Here is a 17,857-nt window from a genome sequence, read left to right as displayed (position 1 = left end):
TGGTAGGTCTTGAGAAGCCCAGAAGATGAGAAATATTATCCTTACAAACCAAACCAAATGCAAACAGTAGATGACAAGCCATCTGGAGCCTGTAATTCTCAAACTCCAAAAGTTTGGAGAAAATAACCTGACACTAATCTCTCATTTAGCAAGACCACCACATCTTCAACTCAGCAATCAACTGAAGGATATTCTTATGGGCCAAATCAGTCCAGGATAATGAGACTGCACACTAAATGAGAGTTCACCTAGACAATCTTTTTGAGGTGTCTATGACGGAGGACAATTAACTTTTTTTGTCTTATGTTATAGCTCTTTTGTACATACAAATGAATGTTCTGTAGAAAAGATCAGATTCCAGGTGACTTCTCTGCCATCCTTTGTATAATTCGACTGTTTCAAGACACAGAGATCACCATTAAACCAGAATATGGTAAAGGATCATAGAGCTGAGGATCCCCTTTAAAAAATGATAATAGCTGCAGGTGAGCAGATAGATACTGGTTGGAAGAGGCAACCCAGTTGTCCATCAACATCAATGAGACCATAAAACTTCATAAATCAAGTCTCAGAGGCTGATATGGATGTGAAATAGCTGCCATATTGAAATGGAGGAAATTATTTGAGTATCTGAACTATCTTAATCAGTTTTGCAATCAGATTGAGCATATCCCTAGCTCTGTGGAAATATTTCTTGACTATCTGGGTAAAGGACTCAACTTTACAGGTAAAACCCAGGGAAGTCCATCATGTCAAGGAAGTAAAGAGTTAGCTCAACAAAGATTATGTTCATGTGAATGTTGAAGTCCCCATGGGCAGTGAACTATAAGGAATCCAGCAGCAGCGCAAACACCAGCTCAGCAACCTGAGATGTGAAATCCCCCATTTAACTTGGTGGTCTACTCTTCACAAAAGAACCGTAAACTTCTATCCTTTCTCAAAAAGTGACTGACAGATATTCAAACTCACCCTCATGGCTAGTTCCCTGTGTACATCTGCAGGATTGGACAATAATTACAACCCGTCCTCACCCCCATATGAGGTTCTGTGGGAGTTCTTCATGAGACTGGTGAGTCAGAGAACAACTGGGGCTGCAGCTTCTGACCTAGTGAACTGGCCTTACATATGAAAGACTTAGAATTACACAATCCAAAAATCTCAAGCCTGAGGAATCCAAATTACCCATTCCATGTCACCTACAGTGTTTCATTTAAAGGCATTTGGAAGCCTTAATATTACATTTCCAACACACATCAAGGCAAAACTTCTAGGAGTGCAGACCTTGAACTCCACCTCTCCATGGTTTGGTGTGCTCTAGCATAGGTACCTCACTGGGTCTTCGCTGTTCTTCATGGTCTTTATTTTAACCCAGAGAATTGAAACATTATCTTTCTCTACTCTTCTGCTCAACGACTTCTCCGCTTTCTTTTCCCTCTCTCTCCTGGATATATCTTGCCTGTTTGAACTGACATTGCAGTTATGTTTTTTCCCCAGCAATGTAATGCCAGCCAAAACAAAGTTTTAATCACATAAGACCTCTAGTTTTTCCATTGTTATAGACACCTAGTTGTTTGTATGAGTAAACTTCCATATTTTCTCATATTTCTCTTTTGACCTTCCTAGTATGCCAAAATTCCACCTTGATTTTAATGTCTTAAAAGATAATTTTTGCTACCCTACATCCTTTCCTCTTATTGAATCTTTCTTTGATGCTCTGCCTATTTACCTTTCTGCAACTTTTCCCTTTGCTGTAACACTCCACCTGTTCTCCTACTTTCGTGTCTCCCTGACAAGCCCTACTAGCTTACTACATAATAGATTACTTGAACATTGAGAAAAGAAGTAGTGCAATACTGCCCACACTCTAAAGGAGAAAGACTAACGCTTCATTCTAAATCAGTCCATTGCCAACTCCTGGGCCACCAGCTGACCCTCATTATTCTACTAGCTGCATTTTCCACAAAGCTGGTAGAAGTCTAAAATTCAGATACGTAGCCCTTGACCTCAAACTATTTTAATCTTACCAAAAAAGGGAGCATACAAACAAAGTAGTAGGACAGATGATACAATACACATTTTTCAACTTCTTCGCCCCCTCTCATTTACCCTATTTCCATTGCTACTTCTAAAGCCTAGCACTGTATCAAACATTACTTATAACATGTTGCTTATTCAATTAAAACGTTTACATTTTCCTGCCATCCAGCCCTCCCCCTTCACTGTCTTATCACCACTTCACGACATCATTGCCTCCATCCTCACACAGAGCAACCCTTAGCTTCTGACCTAATGTCTTTCCATCCCATCCTCCCAGCAATCATCCCCATTCAACTGGGAAATTCTCCCACCCTCTTACTGAGGATTTCACAAGAATGGTCTTAGTCAATATCACAGAGATGGGCTGTGAAGGCTCCCTTTCACCCATGGTGTCTGCTGCAGTCTAGGTGCTTCCCAAGGGCCTAAAGCAGTAATTGGGAGGTGATTGGTGGGCCTCTGCCTCCATGTGGTTTTGAGGACTCTGGTAATCCAGTGTCTCAGAGCAGCTCCCTGTGTTGTGCTCTAGTGGTGAGTGAGGGAAGGGATGCATGGACTACTCTGGCCATGGGAATGCTAGTACATTCAGTGGGTCTAGGTTGTCACCCCCCCCCCGCCCCCGACAGGTGGATGGTGATTTAGAAATAAAGGCTTCTAGATTGGGGAGTGATATTTTGTTTGACTTTCAACAAATGTCACACCTGTATCCATTTCTGTAAGAGCATTCCCTCCGAACTAAGCACTGTAACCTCTTCATATTTAAAAAGGTTTAGCATTTCAAATGTGCGTCTACACCGCCCCCACCATCCTCCCATCCAAAGCCTGCAGAATGCCTTATTTGGCAATTTGCAGCTTGCTGATGTCTTTCTACAGCATCAGGTCTACACGGTATTCTTTGAACTGAATGTGCTGGGAATCTCCTGCCACCCACCTAGCTCTATTAGGAGATATCTTACCTATCACTTTGTCACAATAATACCTTTCAAAACTCAAGACGAGTTTTAACCGTGCTCCCTAAGGAGAGTCAGTGCTGGTATAAGCATACCTGTTTGATTGTTTGAGGGGGAGGTTTTCAAAAAAGCACTAATGGGAGTTTGACTCCCATTTATGCCTATCTCCCTTTGACTTTCAGTGGGTCTTAACTTTCACTTGTGTCTAAAATCTCCCTCTTAACCTCCAAGGAACCATGTGGTTCTTTACAATAGGTCATTTCACCCAGGGTTGGTGCGTGCAAAGGGAGTTGCTGCGTGGCCCTGTAGGCTCTCATGAGGATATATATGGTAACAGTGGACATCAAATTGTGTCCCAACATAAGGGAATATCCCCCTGGGTTGTGAAAGAGAAATCTTTAATGGATTCATCTTTATTTCCTATTCAAGTGCTATTCCTATTCCTATTTCTGTCATTTAGAAATTTTAATTTTCTTTACTGTATTTGGTTAAAAGCAACCCTAAAACATACAGTAAATCACTTGTGGTCATTTCCTCTATTAACACATTTAAAAAATTTCAATTTTCAATCTTCTCCCAAAATTTCATGAAAAGCTCAAAACCCTTAATTTTAGTTAAGGTTTGTAACTTACTTTAACCCTGTAAAGCACCCGATACGTGCAAAGTATTACTATTGGCTGTAAAGCTCAGAATGTGACACTAAGTGTGCACGAGAATAGCTATAAGGCAAACAAGCATTTATGATTTCTTTGTGGATAGGAATGAGGAGACAGTGAACCTGGTTTGTGAAAATACTGGCTAACTACCACATCTGGTACATGGGCTGGAGCAGATTATCTGGAAAGGGCTTTACTGCATGCAAACAATATAACAAAAGAGATGGTCATCGAGCAGATGGGGGATAAATAGGTGTGGAATCTGACACCTAGCATGGGAGTAAGGGACATGCTCTAGGGAGAAAGGAAGTGCATCACAAGGCCTACATGCTCTGTGGTGTGGTGTAGATGAAGGTATGAAAACTCCACCATATGCATCCATACTAGGAAAATTAGGAAATCATATTGCAGGTGTGAAGCAACTGAAGATGGTCCAGAGGAGCCCATTTCATTCCTAAAGACACCTCTAGAGGGTGCATGATTAAGTGGTCTTTAACTGGGAAGACATTTCTAGGACCTTACATAGGAATGATTAGCTCTTCCGATGAGCTACCCTAAACTGACAAGTTTAAAACCAGAATGAAGATGTGCTGCAATTATTGTTGAGTCACTCTAAGGTTTGATCAGGTGTTTCTAAATCCAGGATCATAAAAGGGTTGGGGATCCTCTCTCAGAGGCATAAGGAACCAGGGGGGCAAAAACCTAAAGGCCCTACAGGGAAATCCAAGATACAGTCAAGCGAAGGTTGAAGTTTATATTATAACTGTGTTAGACCAGCATTTCCTACTGCCCACTGAATTCAATGGCTGCTCCTTTCAGTTCTTCAGGGGGACATGACTGAGCAACAAAACATTTTGTGGGCAAAAATGTGGCTTTTAAATATAATCACTTTTTTTTAACCACTCTTCAAATTACTTAAAAATTTTAGTCACTTGCTAAAAAAAAGTGCTCCTTTTCTGGACTTTTCTTCTAGTAATTCAAAAATTAGCTTTATAATAAAAATAAAAATGGGGAGGTTTTTTAGAACAGTATCTCAAAGCTTCAGACTAACAAATAGGAAAAACAAAATGCAAAAAATACAGAAAACAGAATGTACAAAGTATGGCAAGGTCAAAAAAGCCTAACAAATTTGGGAACGAAAATATGGTTGATAAGGCCAATGTAACTTGAGACTGTTTCTGAATGATCTCTTGGTAGGATTATCACCTCAACCTTCTTTCTTTAAAAGGTAAGGGGGGTCCTTCTAATCTCTCAGTGAATAAATCATTCAGTGAAGTGGTTCTTCAACAGTGGTCCACAGAACAATCCTTGGTGGTCTGCAAAGTGCTTGCAGGTCACATGCTGCTTGGGAGAACCATTATTAGTGAGACTTCTGCCTATGAGAGGAAGCGTTTTGAGTCTATTGAGACAACTCAAACAGCAAATCGCTAAGGGAAGATGAGCTGTCACCACAAAGTGTGCTGCAGGGAGCAGCAGGTTGCTCAGAGTTGAGAGAACTAATGTACTTCAAACACAACCAAAAGGAAAGGATGTGCAGCTGGTCAGATAGCTAGGAGAGCAGAAGCTTTCTTCATATGTCTTCTCTCCAAGTGCGGTCCTCTGAAGTCCTTTAGAACAGTGGTTCTTAACCTGGGGTCCATGCACCCCCCTGGGGATGCAAGATGCCCTTTCTGAGGGTGCAAGACATGCCAGATTTTTTTTAGAAGGTAAATCATCAAAAACACAAATTAAGCACAGGCACATAAGTACAACTACTTTGTTTCATCAAACCTATGTATTTATTAACATTATACATTTTTTTAACGATTACTGTAATATACAAACAAAAATATATCTAGGTTTAAAGAACTTCAATGATTTTTTATAAGGGGTGCGAGAACATATTTTGAGAACCAAAGGGGTGCAGGCTGCAGTAAAGGTTAAGAACCACTGCTTTAGAACATACATTGTCAACTTGATTTTGATCAGTGTGAACATATGATAATACAGATTTGAAAAAAAGACTCTCTCTCTCTCAAACAATGCAATGCTGCAAGGTGCTGAGTATCTTCAAATGCTACTAACTCCAAAGGGTTGAATTAACAGTGTATTTTTAATTATAAAGAATTTACCAGATCTCTGAATTGGGATGGAGAAAAAAAATCTAAAAAGAATTACATACTGTAAATTAATATAAAAGTTTGTTAATGCAGCTCTATTTACATTTTCTATGTACTAGTATTTATTCAATGATAAGTATGCTAGGTGTTTTCAGGCAGGTATGATGAGATCCTTGCCCTGAAGAGCTTAAAAACCACATTCAGAAATATCCAAGGGCTAGCTGTTAAGGAACAATTTGTTTTATTTGAAAGAACTATCAAGGGTCAGTTTTGCAAAAACTGGATTGCAAAGGTGTGCCAGTAACTGATACAGGATTTGGCCTGCAGAACCTTTATAACAGGGGATGAGACATGTGAAGGAATTCAGAGTAGCAGCCGTGTTCGTCTGTATCCGCAAAAAGAACAGGAGTACTTGTGGCACCTTAAAGACTAACAAATTTATTTTGTTAATAATTTGCTATAATGTGAAGGAAGGAACCCAACTAGACTCTCAGAACCCAGGTTAGGTGTTTGTTTTTGTTTTTTTTGGGGGGTGGGGGGAAGAGAACAGGTCAGACAGAAAGCAAAAACTTAGCACACATGATATGGAAATCTTTCAGAAATATTCAATATGGAAGCCCACAATGTCCATCACTTTTCAGAATACAATGGCACTTAAGAGAACAATGGGAGCTGCTGGGCTCTGAGCTCTTTTGAAAACCTGGCTCCTTGCGATTGTTGTCTCTCTCAGTATTTGACTACTTTTCAAGGTCTCTCTAGGGATGGGAATGCAACAAACAATATACACTGATGGAGAGGTATATTTGTTCTGTCCCTTTCCTCGACCCTGTGTCTATCTTCTCTATTTAAACTATAAACTCGGTCACTAAAGGGACAGGGACTATGTGTTTCTATGTTTGTACAGTGGCACAATGGGCCCCCATTTTTCAAGTGCAGCCATTTCACTCTTAAAACAGAAATAAATGTGATGCAAACATGCTATTTACACAAAAGAACTTCTGAGTTCCAGCAATCCCAAGCTGTCATCCTCATGATGTGGAACAAGTGCAGTGAACACATGGGCAAGTTCCTACATCTAACCAGCAAAGCTAGCTCAGGTTAACCTCTCAAAGTGAGGTTCTTTGGTTGCTATTGTTTTATGGCAGAAGCAAGTATTCCAGCATGCCCTGGCCTTTGAAGAATCCACACAGACACTTACCAAAAAAAAAAAAAAAAAAAAAAGGGGTGGGGGGGAGCAATTTTCTGTTTCCTGGCTAACCGTCAAGCACTAATGGTGCTGCAGCAATATCAGTAACCCATAAATATTGCTCTCCTCAGCTCCCCACTTTATAAAGCAAAAGGAAAACACACTACTTTACACTGTTCTTGGAGCCTGATCCAAAGCCCATCAACGTAGTCTTCCCGTGGACTTTGAATTAGGTCCTCAGTAAGCCTGTGCTGCAGTGGTCTTTATTCAAGCCAGGTGGTTGCTGGGGGAATAGCACTGACCTGGCTTCCTGCTGGATCAAGGACATGAAACTTCTGAAGAACTCTTATTTAAAAACAAAAAACAAAAAGAACTCCCCGCAAAAAAACCCCAAAAAACAAAAAGAAATGCAGAGCGAAGTTAGCCTGCCTCTCCCCACTGCTGGGAAACTCTCCCACACCCCCTTATTATGTTTTTCTACTCCACTTGGGAGTCCATATGCCGAAAATCAAGACATATCAGCATCTTCATTTTTCCTGTCTCAGTCAGCTTACTTCTTGGCACCAGTGGTTACATTTACCAAATTATTTGCAAGCTCTTATACTACTATTTCTACAAGACGGAAGAGAGCTCTTCTGGTGCACTGGTTTAGAATCTGAAAGACAAAAGACATGTTACAACTTACCTGTCATACTAGATGCTCCACCTGATTCTATAGCCTTTGAGCAAGCCATCGTTGAACTTGATAAGTCTGCATTTCGGCCCACTGATACATGTTTTGGCAGAACTCAATTATTTCTGTCAGAGTGAACACCCCACACGGACAGCTGTGCAATTGCATTACATGATATAGTCCTTACATTTTTAATCTGCACTTCAGCTGACAAAGTGATTCATGATTAAGTTATTGAAAAGAGAAAACTCACAGGTTAAGTAATCCATAGTAAGAAGGATTAATTCAAAGGGATGCCACCTTCCTCAATACTAGAACCTGTTTCTACAGCCCAGTCTCAGGGCCAGGCCAATATTCTCATGCTGCAATGGGCCACAAACCTGGACCAAGTCACAGACCTGGCATTACACCACCTCCTGGAGTCCCTGGTATAGGAGGGATGTCTGGGCAAGAGGGAGACTGGATTTTTTTTTTTGTCTAGTAATTGCTGCATTACAAAATAGGCTGCACTGAATTGTGCTGGGACTGAACCGGTCAGATATCTCTCAGTACTGGGGGAGATGGGGGATGGGAGGAGTACAGAAAGATGGCATAAAGACACCTTAGCTCCAATCCCTCTCGAAAGCACCAATTTGTGCTCCAGCACATCTGAGAATCTCTCCACTATATACTAGAACACGAACCAATGTAATTTTGGATTCCTGGTGTGATGTCTGTTCATCAAATAGCATCTCTAATTTGCAGAAAAGACAGTTTTGTCACCATTTGTGATCATGCAATTTCCAATTCTTGAAAGAGACAAGGTAGGTGAGGTAATATATTTTATTGGACCAACTTCAGTTAGTGGACAAAACAAGCTAACTCTTCTTCAGATCTTACTGGGATATGAGAGAGAGAAGGTATTTTATTGGACCAACTTGGACCTGAAGAAGAGTTTTGTGAAGCTCGGAAGCTTGTCTCTTCCACCAATGGAAATTGGTCCAATAAAACATAATACTTCACCTACCTTGTCTCTCTCATTTCCTGGGACCTACATAGCTACAACATTTCTAATTCTTGTGGAATCAGGAGAGGATAAGTCTTCAGAACGTTTTTCTAAAAAGTACTTATAACTAATACAAAGGAAATTACAATTTTTTAAATTAAACTTTTAAAAATTAGGATGAAGAACATTTTCAGAAATTAAACATACAGTATAATGGCATCCTGGAAAACTTGCTTTGTTAGCATTCAGTAGGTGGTGGCATCTGTTTATTTAGGACAACTGGAAAGATTTCAAAAGTAACTTTTGTACATATAGAACAATTATGTATTTTACTATTTGGAATAAAACTGAGAACTACTTTAAATAAATAACCAGTGGCATTCTCATGGGAAATCCCGGCAGGAAACCTATACAACATGACATAAGAACATTTATTTCAATAGATAATGGACCTAAATTATTTCATGAAATGTAATGGAAAACTGTGATATCAAAGAGGTTTCCTACAGTGGACTGCAAATAGGATCCAGTCTGAAATCCTCACAGCCAGAGATTTTCAAAAGTAATTTTTAAACTAAAGGAGTTACCTTTAGCAGTCAGATTCACCAAACATTTTCAGAAGACTAAGCAATAGAATTTTGCTTTGAAACATGAAGGTTTCTGCCTTGCTAAGAAGTGAAAGTGGTGAGTTGCATTTCGAGCATTCAAAGGTTGGTATCACTGATTTATTAGCCAACCATACTTTCTAGATAGTAGGGGTGCCTATTTTAGAAAAAACAAACCTCAAAGTCAACTTTAAATTAAAATACATATTCAAAAGGTAGTCTCTCTTCCTAGTTCACTGCAGTGGCAGAGGTCAGAGCAGCATCACTGAAGAGAAAGGTTAAATGCAAAATGTCAGACTTTGGGCTTGTCTTCACTACGGGGATAACTCGACCTAAGTTATGCTACTCCAGCTATGTGAATAACATAACTGGAGTTGACGTAGCTTAGGTCGACTTACCCCAGTATCTTCACGGTGCTGAATCGATGGGAGATGCTCTCCAGTCAACTTCCCTTACTCTTCTTGGAGAGCTGGAGTACTGGGGTCGAACGGAGAGCGCTCTGCTGTCGATTTTGCGGGTCTTCACTAGACCTGCTAAATCAATCCCTGCTGCATCAATTGCAGCAGCGTCAATCTCCCTGTAGTGGAGACCATACTTTACCTTTTTAGTCCTCCCCAAAGGAAACAACTGTGGATGGAGCAAAGGGGAGCAGGAAAGGACCTGCTCCTATTGCTTGCAATACCAACCCTCCTTACCCCTGAATCTCACTGCTGTTATAGGTATTCAGGACCACTGAGTAGTGAGGGGTGGGCATGCCATTAAAAAAAGTAGCTGAGAGTATCTGAGGTGCTTCTAAAGAGAAGGAATAAGATAAGTGCTTTCCCATTTGGTACCAGGCATGAAAACTGCTATATACCAAATAATCATAAAGGGCAAAATTCACCCTTATGCAGAGATCTAGCACAAGGCTTATGCACCACTTAAATCTTCAACACAGGGCTAACGTGGCACTTTAAGGGGAGATCTTTCGCTCTAAATGTCTTCAGCTCCCTATACAACAACAAATACTGCACAGAAAAGCAATACTGAGTATAAACAATATTTACAGAAATCAAATGAAGTTCCATAACAAAATCATGAATTATAAAGTGATGAATACTCAGTTGAAGACTATACATATTATATTGACACTTTCACATTGCAGTGCACTGTACATTCAAATATTTCCAGTGGATTCCAATGAAAATCTTGGGCCTGATTTATCACTGGGTTACTCCACTATTACACCATTGTAGCAACAGCGTGACCCGAGCGTAAAACTGGAGTAACACAGTGGTGTATCATTCCCCTAACTTCCCCAAAAATTGCATTAATCTTTTAAACAGATAAATAATAATATATCCAAAACAAAACCAGAAGCTTGAGAATGTTTATTTGTACTTAGCACATACAAGGAAGATCAAAACAAATATTAATGATAGCATTTGTAAACAAATATACTTTACAAAGTTATATACTATCAAATTTGCTCTGAAAAAATGCAGGGTTATCCCTATTTACAAATGGATGTTTATTAAAATCAAGTTAAAAAAACCTACCAGTTTAAGATATCCCAAATATAAAGATATTACCTATTCCAGCAAACTTCAAAAGATCGGTTGTAATGCCAAATTAATAAGAAAATATGAATAAAGATGGCACTACGACTTTCTGAGTAAAATATAGGCAAGTGATGAAAATACCAGTCACGCCTATGTAAGGGCCTGAGTTTGTAAAGTGTACATCCAACTTCGCAGAAGTCTAACATCTTTTTTATTTAATCAGGACCCCCATTTCCCCTTCCCTCGAGTACTACATTGATTACAAGCTACCTCTTGAATCACCCTCTTGGAGAAAAATTTTCACAAGGTAGTTTTATGTTTCCTCATGGTTTACATTCACAATTTCATTTAAAATCAAAAAACAAACAAAAAAACAAAACAAAACAAACAAACAAAAAAGACAGCAGCACCCATTATTAAGGCTTTTTTTTTTTTTAAACATTCCTTGTGTTCATAGCAGCAAATACTACCTTTAGGCATAGTATGCAATTTCTCATTGGTTTAATCAGTAAATCTGAGTAGTAATAGAGTAATCTATTAAGTTTAAAATTAGAGTGTTTTCCCTATACTTGTGTTTAAAGTTATATAAACACCTGTAATTTTATTTTGTGGGGAAAAAAAGAACTTTGATTATGTCAACAGGATCCCTTTATCACTGGACATTTAAGTCATTTTTAATTACAAAAGTGAGTTTTGATTCTGTTTTTCATTTGTTTCACATCTCCTGTTCTTGTATCAGTTAAGAAACTAAATTTCTGATCCTTCATTTTTTAATTGGGTTCATAAATTAAACAAGCTGATAAAATAATTAAATGTGGTGTGTAATATTTTAAAGAAACATGCCCAGAGTCACACAAAAATATGATAAATTTAACAATTTACAAAAATTTCAGAACTTGAGCCATAGTGAACTCTGACCAGTTTCACAAAACTTATCAGATTTTTACAAAAAATATTGAAAATATTTCTTTCAAGATTGTCTAGGAACACTAACTAAACAACAAGATGGCCCTACAGATTAAGAAACACATTTTTTACACAATATACTTTTAACATGATGCAAAGACAGACAATGCTTATGGAATGTAATGATCATCTAAGATGGTAGGTGAAATTAGGATGACCCAGTTTCTCAAAGTGTTGTCATGAGTTTATCTTGGTACACCATACTTTGGATTCCTCCTAAATTCTTCTGGTTCTGATCCTGGATATAATGTAAATTGCGGTCATCTCCACTTGTGGTTGGTTTCCAGTATGGCCTGTCATCATGGTAGGGTGGCCTGTACCATTTGCACAGTTATTGGTTAGTGAGAGGTGGAAGTAAATTTTACAATTATGAATGATATACAGTAATATGAGTTTATCAGATAGGCTCTAAAATGTACATGAAAAATGATGGAGAGTGAACAGCCATGGAAGGGAGTGGGGGATAGAACCATGGGCTTGATGTAAAGTCCACTGAAGCCACTGGGAGTCTTTCCATTGCCTTCAATGCGCTTTGCATTAGATCACGTGCACAGCACTTTTAGAATCTTTTCTTTCAAATGTTAAAAATAAAAATAATCATGCTTGAAAGCTACTGAATTTCCAGGGGAAAAGATTTAACTGCAGCAAGGCTAAGTGGCTTTGCCAAATGAGCAATAAATGCAGAATCATGCAAAAAAGTTGAGCTAATGGAAGTACTATTTCCCAAAGGCTTAAAAATTAAAAACACAGTAACATTAATGAAGCAATCAATCATCCACGCATAAATATTGCCATTTGCTCAACTCTGATGGAGTTAGTTACACATCCACCTTATTAAACCCAACAAAACTTCTAGTTCCTGCAGCTAGAATACAAGTTTGTGTACAAATATACTCTGAACCCTGTAAAACCACTAGGAAGAAAAATACGTTTTCCCTAGCATACTGGTATAGGTAACTACTACCATCACCAACCTCTCCCAAGCTTTCTGAAGGTACTATGTACCAAATCACCATAAATCATTTCAAGAAGCAGTTGTTTTAAGCAAGATAATGAAAAGAGAATACAAATAATTGCATAATGCCAGACATACTTCTGTATTAATACACTGAAGTTGCGATATTTTTTTGAAACATTCTCTCTTTGTATGCTACCAAAGTAGGCTGAAAAAAAAGTGAATCTAAAATTGAAAGCCAAGTTTTTATTTTACTTGAAGGGAACGTCAACAATAAATCTAAAAATTACAAATGACCACTAACCTCAGTTAGATCTTGGAAGAAAATTCAATCCTACAAGATTTTAATTGAGTAACAGCAGAACAGTTTTACTGAGGAGCTTTTATGGAGATAAGATGGAAAGTGACTCTGCACCTTCTTATTTTGGAGTTTACATTATTTACAAAACAGAACAAAATGGCCTCCCCTTTTCTCTTGTTCCACCTCAAGCCCAATTCTGCAAGCCCAGCTGTGGGAGTTATATGAAACCAGGGCTTGATCCTGCCAGGGGCTGAGCACTCTGGCACAAACCCTACCCAACCTCTTAAACACATGCTCTAACTTTTATCACGTGAGTAGTCCCGTTCACTTCAATGAGACTACTCACATGCTTCAAATGAAAGCATGTGTTTAAATGCTTTGCTGGATTGGGGCCAGACTGCTCAGCACCTTTCAGGACTCATCTGACAGAGGGCCTTCAGGATTGGTCTGTTATGTATCTCTTGCAGACTTAGCTTTGCAAAAGCCATTTTTCATATTTTCCTGTAGCTCTTTGCAATGACCTTAATCTTCACTGAGGAAAAAAAAAGTTCTCTCACAAACTTTTTAACACACTGCTCTGCTAATCTCAACATTACTCTGCCTAAAGGAAAGTTTTAGGCTTTAAAAATATCAGAATTAACGAGACTGATATCATAAATGGAAATTCCTTTTAGAAAAAACCCTTAAATGGTTACAAAATCTCTGTAGAGGCAGCTATTCCCTGGTAACAGGGAACTGGAGATTTTAGAGCTCATTCTGTGTTAAAATCAACAGGAGAGATTTTGAACAGTATTTTTATGTCAGATTCATTACATATTTTAAAGTTTTTTTTCCATACATGTAGTTTTGTTTTTACCTTAACATTTATTTTATTACCAGACTCTCTAGGAATTTTGAGATGGAGATAAATAATCTGCAAATCCACCTGAGAAATATCGAGTCTTCCATCTCTATGCCCTTTCCCTGCTTCTTCAGTCCTATAATCTCAGACCAGACTATCCTTTCTTCCACCTTACAGCCTACCCTCACCGCTAGTGCTCACCTACACTCAGCACCAAACTCCACCTACCCTGTGATGGAATTATCTTATCTAAGAATACTAAGATGAAGAGGCAGGAAGAGGGGATAGATGAGAACAGCAATATTACGCACACACGGCGGTGCAAGTTATATACGTCTGAAAGTCCTAGACACTGTCTGGCAATAAAATAATACATACAAGTCAAAAAGAGCTCTATTTACCTAGGAAAAAAGCACATAAAACATACTGATTTCAGTTTAGACTGAGTTTCTTCCAATCTTGTTTTCACTTAATTCTTGTCTGATAGCACTAAAATTTAAGTCTTTATGTAGTAAGATCAGCCATATTCATAGCTATAGAGATACTGAATTTTCAAGTGGTAGTTTTAAAATGTTCTTTTTATGTGATTTTTTAAAAATCTACCAATTTATTAATACAATGTTCAATAGGAAAGCACTATAATTTTCCATTTAAGTTTTTGGAATACAGGAAAATGGTTGCTGCATATTACAAATCTGTACATTGTTGATTTAAGCCCACCCAAAAATGACATGCTCCACTGTCTTCTGAGATTAAATGCTAATCAAAGTAAAATTCATTTTACTAAAAATATTAAGTACCTCACTGCCAGATACACAACCTACAGAAATTAATTCAAAAGGAAAATTAAATCCTAACATTTTGTTTTGAATAATAAATTCAAAATAAATTTAAGCAAACTATCAACTTCCTTCTAATAAATTTAATAGACTTAGAATATGTCAAAGCAAGAACTAAAGTGATTACCATACATCACCTCATAGTCTCATCACAGTTCTAATCCAACAGGTTATTTAAAATAAAGAAGAAATAAATGATTCCTCCCACACAATGAAGAGAGCTTACCTTACATTCACAGGAGTATGAGGGTGCCAGTGTGGTGGACCAGGATGTACATTAGGGTGATACTGTGGCTGGAAGTAAAATATTAGCTTTGATTATATCATTGTATCACTTCTTAATCGGATTGCATTTATTAATTTTCTATGGAGCTCTTTTTAAAGTGAAGAGTTGTCCTCAATTACATCATCCTCATGTTACAATTGCCTGCATTGTTACTGCAATTTCATACTTTCACTACCAGTCGTACCAAAAAATGATTAAAGACCTGCCTTATAAATATACCAACTATCACAACTGCAGCTGTTGACAGACGTGAGCATGAACTACTACCATAGAACCTACAGCTACGTCTACACTTGGAGCTAGGGGTGTAATTCAAGCACTGGTGTAAAAAATAATGCAGCAGCTGTGTTAGCACAGGCAGTGGCACAAGCTAGCAGTCCAGAGTAGGTAGCCACAGGGTCCAGGTGGGTTTGTACTCAACATGGCTAGCCCATGTCACCAATCGCTTCTGCCCACGCTACACAACTATTTTTAGTGTGCTGGTTAATTACAATATATCTACACAAGCTGAGACTCACAGCTCCCAGTTTCAAGTGTAGACATAATCCCAGGGACACAGTTATGCGTAGAACAGCTCTCGACAGTGTAGTCTGTCATTGTTTGATGATAGCAGTCAACCAGTGATATCAGCACAATCTAGGGATTTGAAAGGCAAGATTCAGCCTCTCTCCCATGTTGCTCAACATGTGCATAGAGCAGGGGTGGGCAAACTATGGCCCGCGGGCCAGATCTGGCTCCTCAGGGCTTTGGATCCGGCCCGCGGTGCCGCTGGCACCATGTCCCTGCAGCCCCCCCTGGAGGAGGAGGGGAAGAGGGCTCCATGCATTGCCCTTACCTCCAGGCACCGCCCCCCACAGCTCCCACTGGCCGGGAAGGGGGAACCGCAGCCAATGGGCGCTTCGGGGGAGGTACCTGGAGGCACGGCAAGGGCAGTGCACAAAGAGCCTGCCTCCCCTCCCCCAGGGGTCTCAGCGCTTCCAGAAGTGGCGTGGGGCTGCGGACAGGGCAGGCAGGGAGACTGCCCTGGCCCCGGTGCGTGCCGCTGCCACCCCGGAGATGCGGGAGCCCGAACCCCTCCTGTACCCCACCCTCAACCCCCTGACCTGAGCCCCCTCGTACACCCTGCACCCCAACCCCCTGTCCTAAGATCCCTGCTGCACCCTGCACCCCAACTCCCTGCCCTGAGCCCCCTTGTACACCCTGCACCCTTCCTGCACCCCAACCCCCTGCCCTGAACCCTCTGCCACACCCTGCACCCCTCCTGAACCCCAACCCCTGCCTTGAGCCCCCTCATACACCACGAACCCTTCCTCTGTCCCAATCCCTTGCCCTGAACCCCTTCCTGCACACCGCACCCCCTCCCACACCCCGCACTCCCTCCTGCACCCCAACCCCCCGCCCCGGCCCTGCATACAAATTTCCCCACCCAGATGTGGCCCTCGGCCCAAAAAGTTTGCCCACCCCTGGCATAGAGCCTTTTGGTGAAACGATCTTCAAGCCCGCAGCTTTACGAAGCACTAGCATGAGCTTGGTTACAGCTGAATGAAAACGAGGAAATGTTTTTGCTGCTCCTTTTGGAAAGATATCACAACCCACATTTTTGCTCTGTTGCATAATTTCAGCCTGTTTGCTTGGGAAATGGGTGAAAAGCCATTTTTATTCGGAGTTCGGAGGCGGAGAAGGGTTATTACAGCAGTAAGGTCCAGAAGGACACCACCATTCCCAATGCCCATTAAGCCCTGATGAGACAATGACAGTGGAACAAAATCACTATGGAGGTTTTAAAATTTGTTAATTGAAAAATGCATTATGATTAGTTTCTGATACATGCGTTCACTGTGGATGAAAATGCAACTTGCTCCCTCAACAGCACTGAATGCTACTGTGAAGTATATGAAACAAGGGTGAGATCCTCACTTCCACTCCAGGCCCTTTTCCCTGGTTAGGAGGGAAGGAATGGCATAAAGGGGCTGTAAAAGCCCCCAACCCAGCCACGGGAGGATCCCCCCTGGTGTAAACACCATGGAAGACAATTGTAAGAATGCCTACTGCAGACACCTCCTAACAAGCCCTGGCATAGGTGGTGTATTGAGGATGGGACCACACGATGCAACGCTGCAAAGATTCTGGGTGGTGCTGCAGCTCATAAGGTAAGCCCAGGAGGTTTCCATAACTTAAACAGGCCCTCTAAGGCTGTCTAAATGTTTGGGGCACCTTTCCAGTCCCCAGAGCTGCCCAGAATCAGGAGGGAGCAAAGGTGTCTCCCCACTGTGCTGCAGCAATTAGAGACAGAACAAAGTCTCACCAAAAGGGTATGAAAGGAACAAATCAAAACAACAGGGAACAAGGGGGAGAGAGGAGAAAATGAGTCACCTTAATTATAGGCAGCAATAACTTTATAATTAAAGTAATAAAACTAAAGTCAATATTCAGTCCAGCAAGTGTTACTCTTACCTGGTAGTTGTGGACTTCAGGATTATTTTTTGCACTAAAATAAGACAAAGAAAAATAGCTTTTCTGTAATTAAAACTAACACAAATAAGAAAACTGATAATTTCCATGAATTAGTTTACTATGTGGGTGAACAAGACTGAGAACCTGATCCTTCAACTGGCTACACAAATGAAAAGTTCTGTGCCTGTGTGGAGTCCCTCTAAGTCTAAGGCCTGGTCTGCACTAGGAGTTTATGTCGAATTTAGCAGCGTTAATTCGATTTAACCATGCAACCGTCCACACCAGGAAGCTAATTAGTTCGACCTAGAGGGCTCTTTAGTTCGAATTCGGTACTCCACCCCGACGAGGGGAGTAGCGCTAAATTCGACATGGCTATGTCGAGTTAACCTATGTGTGGACGGAAATCGACCTTAGTAGCTCCGGGAGCTATCCCACAGTGCACCACTGTGTTGACGCTCTGGACAGCAGTCCGAGCTCAGATGTTCT

The 17,857-nt window shown here is 40.3% G+C and overlaps 1 protein-coding gene across 3 annotated transcripts in view; it reads right to left on the bottom strand.

Moving 5' to 3' along the window:
- EPB41L4B (erythrocyte membrane protein band 4.1 like 4B) overlaps nt 1-17,857 on the bottom strand; it is a 290,295-nt gene that overhangs the window by 121,205 nt on the left and 151,233 nt on the right. For 2 of the 3 annotated variants that reach the window (XM_045005334.1, XM_045005335.1), the window contains exons 14-15: nt 17,372-17,405; nt 14,858-14,925 (exon numbers count right to left, since the gene is read on the bottom strand). In XM_045005334.1, coding sequence (XP_044861269.1) covers nt 14,858-14,925; nt 17,372-17,405 — 102 coding nt within the window. Of the gene's footprint in view, nt 1-10,544; nt 12,010-14,857; nt 14,926-17,371; nt 17,406-17,857 lie in introns of those variants that run through there. The other variant, XM_045005336.1, reaches the window with a different exon arrangement.

This window comes from Mauremys mutica, chromosome 2 (genome assembly GCF_020497125.1).
Source record: "Mauremys mutica isolate MM-2020 ecotype Southern chromosome 2, ASM2049712v1, whole genome shotgun sequence".
Classification (NCBI taxonomy): domain Eukaryota; kingdom Metazoa; phylum Chordata; order Testudines; family Geoemydidae; genus Mauremys; species Mauremys mutica.
This window is presented reverse-complemented; position numbering and strand designations above follow the sequence as displayed.